The sequence below is a fragment of the Engystomops pustulosus genome, chromosome 2, assembly GCF_040894005.1.
Source record: "Engystomops pustulosus chromosome 2, aEngPut4.maternal, whole genome shotgun sequence".
Classification (NCBI taxonomy): domain Eukaryota; kingdom Metazoa; phylum Chordata; class Amphibia; order Anura; family Leptodactylidae; genus Engystomops; species Engystomops pustulosus.
Genome location: NC_092412.1, coordinates 3,841,053 through 3,852,017, shown reverse-complemented (window position 1 = coordinate 3,852,017; position 10,965 = coordinate 3,841,053). Strand labels below are relative to the sequence as shown.

At 49.6% G+C, this 10,965-nt stretch overlaps 1 protein-coding gene across 1 annotated transcript; it reads right to left on the bottom strand.

The window, feature by feature from the left end:
- Window positions 1-4,432: 4,432 nt before the first annotated feature.
- LOC140116382 (olfactory receptor 52K1-like) lies at window positions 4,433-5,448 on the bottom strand. The gene has a single exon (XM_072132906.1). It carries the CDS (start codon window positions 5,446-5,448, stop codon window positions 4,447-4,449), a length of 1,002 nt encoding a protein of 333 aa, XP_071989007.1. The 3' UTR covers window positions 4,433-4,446.
- Between the last annotated feature and the right edge of the window lie 5,517 nt (window positions 5,449-10,965).

The following is a 10,965-nucleotide window of genomic DNA, read 5'->3' as shown; positions in this document are numbered from 1 at the left end:
CATTTCCCCTCCTGCCTCTCAGCTCTTAGCACTGACTACTTCTCTAGGTCTTTCACAACTCTGCGATTCCCCCACTCATAGTGAGGGAAACATCCTCGATTTGGTCTTCTCCCGACCATCTTCAATATCTGATTTTACCAATTCCTCCTTTCCACTTTCAGACCATAACCTCCTTTCTTTTACTTTCAATAATCCTTCTCATTCTCAGAATCCTTCCACCCATCACTCATACCGGAACCCCCGTGCAATAGATACTCATAAACTCACAGAAAACTTACAGTCTGCACTGTCCCCCATCTCCTCTCTCACCTGTCCTCCCCGGCTACTAACCACTATAATCACACTGTCAGAAGCGCCCTAGATGAGATGGCACCACTCACTATCCGAAATTTTCAACACACACGCAGGCAACCTTGGCACACTGAACAAACTCGTTTCCTTCGGTAGTGCTCCAGGATTGCCGAACGTCTGTGGAGAAAATCGCGCACATCTGCAGACTTTCTACACTTCAAATTTATGCTAAAAACGTATAACTCTGCCCTTCACCTTGCTAACAGGTCTATTTTACTAAACTCATATCCTCTCTCTCTAACAACCCCAAAAGGCTCTTTGATACCCTTCACTCCTTACTAACACCAAAGGTGCAGCCACCGGTCACAGACCTTGGGGCTGAAGATCTGGAGCCTACTTTAAGGATAAAATGGATTGTATCCGCCAGGAAATAATTGCTCAATCCACTCACCCCTCCAATCCCCTTCCCTCCCATACCTTATCTTGTTCACTCTCTTCCTTTGAGCCAGTCACAGAGGAAGAAGTGTCTAGGCTTCTCTCCTCTGCTCGCCCTACTACCTGCATCAGTGACCCCATCCCCTAGCCCCACTACCTGCATCAGTGACCCCATCCCCTCGCCCCACTACCTGCATCAGTGACCCCATCCCCTCACATCTGGTACAGTCTCTCTCCCCAGCAGTCACTTCTCACCTAACTAAAATTTTCAATCTCTCTTCTGGTGTCGTCCCCTCTTCTTTCAAGCATGCTATTGTTACCCCTTTACTAAAGAAACTGGAACCATCCAACGCTACTAACTACCGACCAGTTTCTAACCTCCCTTTCATCTCCAAACTCCTGGAACGCCTGGTCTATTCTCGACTAACCCGCTATCTTTCAGCTAACTCCCTCCTTGACCCCCTGCAATCTGGTTTCTGCTCTATGTATCCCACTGAAACTGCTCTTTCTAAAGTCTCCAATGATCTCCTCACTGCTAAATCCACAGGTGACTCTTCTATCCTCATTCTCCTGGATCTATCGGCAGCGTTCGATACTGTGGACCACCAGCTCCTCCTCAGGAGGCTTCACTCCATTGGCCTGAAGGACTCTGCACTCTCTTGGTTTTCCTCCTATCTCTCTGACCGCACTTTCAGTGTCTCCTTTTCTGGATCTTTCTCTTCTCATCTTCCTCTCAGTGTCAGGTTCCTCAGGGCTCAGTCCTAGGTCCTCTCCTCTCAGTGTCGGGGTCCTCAGGGCTCAGTCCTAGGTCCTCTTCTCTTCTCCCTCTATACTGCCCCCATTGGACAAACCATCAGCAGATTTGGTTTCCAGTATCATCTCTCTGCTGATGACACCCAGCTGTATACTTCTGCACGTAACATCACCCCTGCCTTACTCCAGAACACGAGTGACTGTCTCTCTGCTGTCTCTAACATCATGTCCTCTCTCTTCTTGAAACTTAATCTTTCTAAGACTGAACTTCTTGTCTTTCCACCATCTACTAACCAAACCACCCCTGACCTCTCCATCTCGGTCTGTGGGATCACTATAGCACCGAGGCAGCAGGCCCGCTGTCCTGGGGTTGTGCTGGACTCCTGACCTCTCCATCTCGGTCTGTGGGATCACTATAGCACCGGAGCCGCTGTCTTGGGGTTGTGCTGGACTCTGACCTCTCCTTTTTACCTTATATTCAATCTCTTGCTCGCTCTTGCCGGATGCATCTCAGAAACATCTCCAGAATCTGGACGTTTCTGACATTTGAAACCTCTAAAATGCTAATTGTTGCACTTATTCACTCTCGACTAGACTCCTGTAACTCCCTACTAATTGGCCTTCCACTCACTAAACTCTCTCCTCTTCAATCTATTCTTAATGCAGCAGCCAGGCTCGTCTTTCAGGCCAAACGCTACACGGATGCCTCCAGTTTGTGCCAATCACTGCACTGGCTGCCAGTCTCCTTCCGTATTCACTATAAAATAATAACCCTCATCCACAAAGCTCTGCACAATGCTGCACCTCCCTATCTCTCTTCTCTTATCTCAGTCTATCGCCCTTCCTGTGCTCTTCCATCTGCAAGTGACATTAGATTAATCTCTACCTTAATTCGAACCTCCCATACACGTATCCAGGACTTCTCCCGAGTTACACCAATTCTCTGGAATGCCCTTCCCCAGACTCTGAAACTAATACCCACCCTCCAAAGCTTCAAACGTGCTCTTAAAACCCATCTCTTTAGGCAAGCCTATCACATTCGCTAACTGCATGAAATGTCAACTCTCCCTTTACTAATCCACCTGTGTCCTCCTCCGGTCTTTTATCCGGCAAACAGCTGATATATACAAGCTCCCGTCTTTTTCACCTAAGACCCTGTAAATAAGATGGCGGCTGATGGCTGGTTCAAGCAGCAACATCGTTGTTTAGTAAATTATTTATTAAATTATTTTATATTGTTCCCTTATAAAGAATGGCTGGACCATTATACAAGCTCTTGTGTCAGGTCCCTGAGGGCCCTCACTCCTATTGTTCTATATGACTGTTTGTTCTTTGTAATGTAATATAGTTGTATATGTCCCCTATGATTTGCTACGGAATTTGATGGCGCTATATAAATAAAGATTATTATTATTATTATTATACATAGTGGCCCATCTGTCGCCGCCATGCTGGAGACCTGAAGTTTCAATCATAGCAGCGCAATATGGATGCCCCATACTGTCGCTCTTAATCATGGAAGTCGTCTCCATGGCTGCCTCCACATGTCGTCCCCTTATCAAACGAGCTGTGTCAGGCTCATTTTTCGGGTGTTTCACCAGATACGTTATGGAACTTGGTCACTATGTCGCCACCATGCTGTGTTATCGACTAAATATACCGACAACCTTTTGTTCACATAGGAAATCATTTCACCTCCTTTGGTGAAGCCTGTGTCCATTTAGGGTATGTCGCCATGACACTCTCTAGCCTGCCGCTGCTGCCGCTGCCTCTGCATGCCGTCCCCTATAGTGTCAGGGTCAATTATTGGATGTTTTAGATGCTATCTAGCTTCATTCTGTCATTCTGTCATGGCCATGCTGTTGCCCATAATTTTGGCATAATTGTTTGAGGCTTGCTGGGATCTAAGAGGATCTACTGTGTGTTGTGTGATCTATGGAGATCTGTGGTTTTTGACGATCTCCTACGATCTACAACATCAAATATTATCACAAAATGAGATACTATAACAATTCTTTAGATTTAGGCTATATTCACACTGCCGTTGCCCGCCCGTACCGTACCGTAGCGGGCAACGGCAGTGTACGGGGAGAGGAGGAGGAGGTGAGCGCAGCTCACCCCCGCCCCTCTCCATAGCAACCTATGGCGCACGGCCCCGTATTACGGGAAAAGATAGGACAGGTCCTATCTTTTTCCTGGGTACGGAACGGTACGGTGCCGCACGTGTGCTGCACCGTACCGCTCCCATAGGGTGCCGTGCGCCCATAGGAGTGTATGGGGGACGTATATCGGCCGTATATACGTCGGCCGTATATACGTCCCCCATACGTTCGTGTGAATGTAGCCTTAGAGGGAATCTCTGTGAATCTGCAGGGATCTATCAATGGGTGGATGTTAGGACTATGATTGATGGAGACCAGATGGGATCTATGAGAATCTGATCTATTGACATTATAAACTGTGATATAGAAAGGATTCTGGGGACTTATTCCCACGATTATGATATCAATTCCATAAAGATCTTGATGATCGGGTCATTTATTCATAACAAAAGAATCTGATGATTGTTAAACACTTTCATTTTATTCATAATTTTGGCAAATTCATTATTCACATTTACATATAATAGTAACAATATGATTAGCAGCAGTGTGGGCGTGGTCTTCTGTAGTGTAAGACCCACCCATGAGGAACAGCAGCCAGGACCTTCACAATCAGTGGAGGGATCACAGTAGGAGCTTCTCATGGACCAACATCTCCATGACAAATGTTTCTCACCCATTAACAAAGTCAATTCCAAAACAAAAATAGGGAAAATGCAATCAGTTTATCGTGAGAGTCACAGCTCCGCCCCTTTCTGGTCACATGACTGTACTGTGATTGGCTCACTATTTTAGTAGATTTGTCGTCATCTCATGATTTATCTAACAATGAATTGTTGATGTCCTGGCTCACCACCAGGTCCTGTTACTTGAGATCTTCTTGTGTTCTCCCATACGTCGTCCTGAGGTCCTTATAGACCTTCTGTTTAATCTGAAGCATCTTCCAGACACAGGCTCGGATTTGCTTTGTCTTGACACCATAGATGATTGGGTTTAGAAAGGCCGGGAATACAATGTAGATGTTTGCCAGGAAGATGTGGACACCATGTGGAATGGTTTTCTGGCCAAACCTATAAGTCACAAAGGAGAATATTCCCGGTAGATAGGCTGCAATGATGACACAAATATGAGAGCCACATGTCCCCACGGCCTTATATCGGGCGTCCCTGGACTGCAGCCGGAAGATGGCTCTGAGGATCATGGTATAGGAAAGTCCAATAAATATCAGGTCAAAGCCGGTGATGGAAAGAGACAAGACCAGGCCATAAATACTGTTCACTCTGGTGTCACCGCAGGCCACATTCACGACGGCCATGTGCTCGCAGTATGAGTGCAACACAACGTCATCACCACAATAGTGCAAGCGACCCACCAGAACCGGGATAGGAAATATGGTGATGAAGGCTCTCACCAGAATAGAGGCTGCAATCCTCTCCAGAACCGCGTATGTGAGGATAGACGTGTATCTGAGCGGGGAACAGATGGCGATGTACCGGTCATAAGCCATGGCGGCCAAGACCCCTGACTCCACCACCGATAAGAAGTGGACAAAAAACATCTGCGTAAGACAGGCAGAAGCTTCAATGCCACAGTCGTTCAACCAGAAGATCCCCAACATCTTTGGCACGGTGGAGCTGGAGAAGGCTAGGTCATTCACTGCCAGCATGGCCAAGAAGAAGAACATGGGTCCATGGAGATTCTTCTCAGTCCAGATGATGTAGACCATTAAGGAGTTTCCCACAATGGCAAATACATAGAGGATGCAGAAGCTAATGGATGTCAGAAAGCCAAGGTCCTCCAGCACAGGGATTCCGATCAGATAGAAGGTGGACGGCATCAGGGAGCTGGTGTTGGAGATCAAGACCATCAGATCCAAATGCTAAGAGAAGGATGAAACATGCAGATGGCCGTTCACTGGTATTTATGCAGATGCTATAGAGGTAAATCTCAGATACATTCAAGAGTTACCATGGGAGAATACACTATGGTGGGGCTCTCTGCTATATAGGGTCACAAAATGTATCTCTGCTATTGCCCCACAAATCACATCTAATGTGTGGGTGAATCCTGGTGCAGAGGTAAAATGCTGGATAAAGGTGCAGGTGTACAGTGCAGGATACTGGTGCAGAGGTACAGTGCTGGATACTGGTGTAGGGGTACAGTGCTGGATACTGGTGCAGAGGTACAGTGCTGGATACTGGTGTAGGGGTACAGTGCTGGATACTGGTGCAGGGGTACAGTGCTGGATACTGGTGCAGGGGTATAGTGCAGGATATTGGTGCAGAGGTACAGTGCAGGATACTGGTGCAGGGGTACAGGGCTGGATACTGTAGTAGGGGTACAGTGCTGGATACTGGTGCAGGTGTACAGTGCAGGATACTGGTGCAGAGGTACAGTGCTGGATACTGGTGTAGGGGTACAGTGCTGGATACTGGTGCAGGGGTACAGTGCTGGATACTGGTGCAGGGGTATAGTGCAGGATATTGGTGCAGAGGTACAGTGCAGGATACTGGTGCAGGGGTACAGCGCTGGATACTGGTGCAGGGGTACAGTGCTGGATACTGGAGCAGTGGTACAGTGCTGGATACTGTAGTAGGGGTACAGTGCTGGATACTGGTGCAGGAGTACAGTACAGGATAGTGGTGCAGGGGTACAGTGCTGGATACTGGTGTAGGGGTACAGTGCTGGATACTGGTGCAGGGATACAGTGCTGGATACTGGTGCAGGAGTACAGTGCAGGATACTGGTGCAGGGGTACAGTGCTGGATACTGGTGCAGGGGTACAGTGCTGGATACTGGTGCAGGGGTATAGTGCAGGATATTGGTGCAGAGGTACAGTGCAGGATACTGGTGCAGGGGTACAGGGCTGGATACTGTAGTAGGGGTACAGTGCTGGATACTGGTGCAGGAGTACAGTACAGGATAGTGGTGCAGGGGTACAGTGCTGGATACTGGTGTAGGGGTACAGTGCTGGATACTGGTGCAGGGATACAGTGCTGGATACTGGTGCAGGAGTACAGTGCAGGATACTGGTGCAGGGGTACAGTGCTGGATACTGGTGCAGGGGTACAGTGCTGGATACTGGTGTAGGGGTACAGTGCTGGATACTGGTGCAGGAGTACAGTGCTGGATACTGGTGCCGGAGTACAGTGCAGGATACTGGTGCAGGGGTACAGTGCTGGATACTGGTGTAGGGGTACAGTGCTGGATACTGGTGAAGGGGTACAGAGCTGGATACTGGTGCCGGAGTACAGTGCTGGATACTGGTGCAGGGGTACAGTGCTGGATACTGGTGCAGGGGTACAGTGCTGGATACAAGTGCAGGGGTACAGTGCAGGATAGTGGTGCAGGGGTACAGTGCTGGATACTGGTGCAGGGGTACAGTGCAGGATAGTGGTGCAGGGGTACAGTGCTGGATACTGGTGCAGGGGTACAGTGCTGGATACTGGAGCAGTGGTACAGTGCTGGATACTGGTGCAGGGGTACAGTGCTGGATACTGGTGCAGGGGTACAGTGCTGGATACTGGTGCAGGAGTACAGTGCTGGATACTGGTGCCGGGGTACAGTACAGGATACTGGTGCAGAGGTACAGTGCAGGATATTGGTGCAGGGGTACAGTGCTGGATACTAGTTCAGGGGTACAGTGCTGAATACAGGTGCAGGGGTACAGTGCTGAATACAGGTGCAGGGGTACAGTGCTGAATACAGGTGCAGGGGTACAGTGCTGGATACGGGTGCAGGGGTACAGTGCAGGATATTGGTGCAGAGGTACAGTGCAGGATACTGGTGCAGGGGTACAGTGCTGGATACAGGTGCAGGGGTACAGTGCTGGATACGGGTGCAGGGGTACAGTGCTGGATACTGGTGCAGGGGTACAGTGCAGGATACAGGTGCAGGGGTACAGTGCTGGATACTGGTGCAGGAGTACAGTGCTGGATACTGGTGCCGGGGTACAGTGCAGGATACTGGTGCAGGGGTACAGTGCAGGATACAGGTGCAGGGGTACAGTGCAGGATACTGGTGCAGGTGTACAGTGCTGGATACTGAAACAGTGGTACAGTCCTGGATACTGGTGCAGGGGTACAGTGCTGGATACAGGTGCAGGGGTACAGTGCTGGATACTGGAGAAGGGGTACAGTGCTGGATACAGGTGCAGGGGTACAGTGCTGGATACTGGAGAAGGGGTACAGTCCTGGATACTGGTGCAGGGGTACAGTGCTGGATACAGGTGCAGGGGTACAGTGCAGGATACTGGTGCAGGGGTACAGTGCTGGATACTGGCGCAGGGGTACAGTGCAGGATAGTGGTGCAGGGGTACAGTGCTGGATACTGGTGCAGGGGTACAGTGCTGGATACTGGAGCAGTGGTACAGTGCTGGATACTGGTGCAGGGGTACAGTGCTGGATACTGGTGCAGGGATACAGTGCTGGATACTGGTGCAGGGGTACAGTGCTGGATACTGGTGCAGGGGTACAGTGCTGGATACTGGTGCAGGGGTACAGTGCTGGATACAGGTGCAGGGGTACAGTGCAGGATACTTGTGCAGGGGTACAGTGCAGGATACTTGTGCAGGGGTACAGTGCAGGATACCTGTGCAGGGGTACAGTGCTGGATACTGGTGCGGGGGTACAGTGCTGGATACTGGTGCAGGGGTACAGTGCTGGATACTGGTGCGGGGGTACAGTGCTGGATACTGGTGCAGGGGTACAGTGCTGGATACGGGTGCAGGGGTACAGTGCAGGATACAGGTGCAGGGGTACAGTGCTGGATACTGGTGCAGGGGTACAGTGCTGGATACTGGTGCCGGGGTACAGTGCAGGATACTGGTGCAGGAGTACAGTGCTGGATACTGGTGCAGGGGTACAGTGCTGGATACTGGTGCAGGGGTACAGTGCAGGATACTGGTGCTGGATTGTAGTAATGTATTCAGGGTCCTGCTGTTCTGGTCCAGAGCCCATTCTGCAGCCTCTGGATGGTTCTGGAAAGTTGTGTCACTGAGTTATAATGTTCTATGATAATGTCCTAGGAGAAGCTTCAGGGAAACTCGATATCCTGAGCGCGGATATAACCTATTCCTGATTCTTCATATTATTTGTGGGATCACATCTGTACAATGTATCAGATCTATACAACCTTACAATCAGATCTGTCCAGATTCTTACAGCGTAACAAACATTATTACAGTGTCAGATCCTACAACTGCCTATAATCCTACATTGCTCACCCACATATAACCTTCCCCTAGACTGGGGACCCCCCCCCCCCCCCGCATTACAGTGTCAGACCCTGCAATCATCCTTTATTCCTACATTGTTTGTCCACATATAGACTGGGGACCCCCCCTCACCCCCACCCCACACGGATGATGAAGTACAATGGACTCCACAGTCTTTCCATACATCACATGACTCTCCCATATCTATATCAGGGCCCTATTATATTATGGGGCCCCTGCACTCACCGTCTTGTGTACACAGCATAGAGGGAAGATGCCGGAGATGAGGCAGGATATATATATATATACAGGGTCCGGGGTCCTCAGGGAGGAGACACATGAAAACAGTAAAGACCCATTCCGGTCACTGGAGGGAAATCAGGAGCAGCCACCAGGGAGGAAGACGCCACCGCAGTCACATGACACCCTGACCGCACAACACGAGGATGCTGGAGACCTGACTACTCCCATATACGGACCAAATAAAGAACCTGGACTCCAGGAACCAACCTACAAGATAGCAGGCACCAAAGTGCTTGGCACCAAGTACCAAACTACAATGCACCAGGTACCAAAGTGCTGGAAACCGGGCAGCAGGTACAAACCTAGAGGACATCAAGCAGCAACCAACAAGACACCAGGCACCAAGTACCAAACTACCGGGCACCAGGTACCAACCTAGAGGACACTAAGCACCAAACTACTAGAAACTAATTACCAGATACCAACCTACTGGACACCAGGCACCAAACTACTGGACACCAGGCACCAAACTACACGGCACCAGGTATCAACCTAGAGGACATCAAGCACCAACCTACTGGACACCAGGTACAGAACTCCTGGGCACTAAACTACAAGGCATTGGGTACCAAACTAGAGGACACCAACCTACTAGACACCAGGTGCCAAACTATTAAAAACTAGGCACCAAACTACAGGACACTGGGTACAAAACTAGAGGACGCCAACCTACTGGACACCAGGTACCAAACTACTGGGTACCAGATAACAACCTACTGGACACCAGATACAGAACTACTGGGCACTAGGCACCAAACTACTGAGAGCCAGGTACCAACCTACTCAACACCATGTACATAAATACTGGACACCAACCTACTGGACACCAGGTACCAAACTACTACAAACTAGGCACCAGCCTACTGGGCAACAGGCACCAAACTAAGGGGCACCAGTACCAACCTAGAGGACACCAAGCACCAAACTACTCGAAACTAATCACCAAACTACTGGACACCAGGCACCAAACTACTGGGTACCAGATACCAACCTACTGGACACCAGATACAGAACTACTGGGCACTAGGCACCAAACTACTGGGAGCCAGGTACCAACCTACTCAACACCATGTATATAAATACTGGACACCAACCTACTGGACAGCAGATACAGAACTACTGGGCACTAGGCACCAAACTACTGAGAGCCAGGTACCAACCTACTCAACACCATGTACATAAATACTGGACACCAACCTACTGGACAGCAGGTACCAAACTACTACAAACCAGGCACCAGCCTACTGGGCAACAGGCACCAAACTACGGGGCACCAGTACCAACCTAGAGGACACCAAGCACCAAACTACTAGAAATTAATCACCAAACTACTGGACACCAGGCACCAAACTACTGGGTACCAGATACCAACCTACTGGACACCAGATACAGAACTACTGGGCACTAGGCACCAAACTACTGGGTACCAGATACCAACCTACTGGACACCAGGTACAGAACTACTGGACAACAGGCTGGTGCCCGGTATTGCCATCGGAAACCTGCCACTACAAGTGGTAGGTTTCCTTTAAACCTCATCCCTTACCCCCCCCCCCCCCAAAATAAAACAATTATCAATAAATAAATGATTCTCTTCTCTCCTCCCTTCCTCCACCCCTCTCATCTCCCATCTCCCCTAGGTGCCTGTGGTGCCTATTCAGTCTCCTCCGCACTCATCCAGCTCCAGGAAGATGGTGTGGAGGAGAGGGAGGATGTGTGAGGTCACACAGGCTGTAGCTGCCTCTCCCCGGGGACTCACCACATGCTGCTGGCAGGGAGCCAAGTCATGCGAAATAAACTTATATACAGGAAGGAGTGAGAATGACGACAAAGGCTTGTTAAAAATCCTGGTGCCCTCCAGAGGCT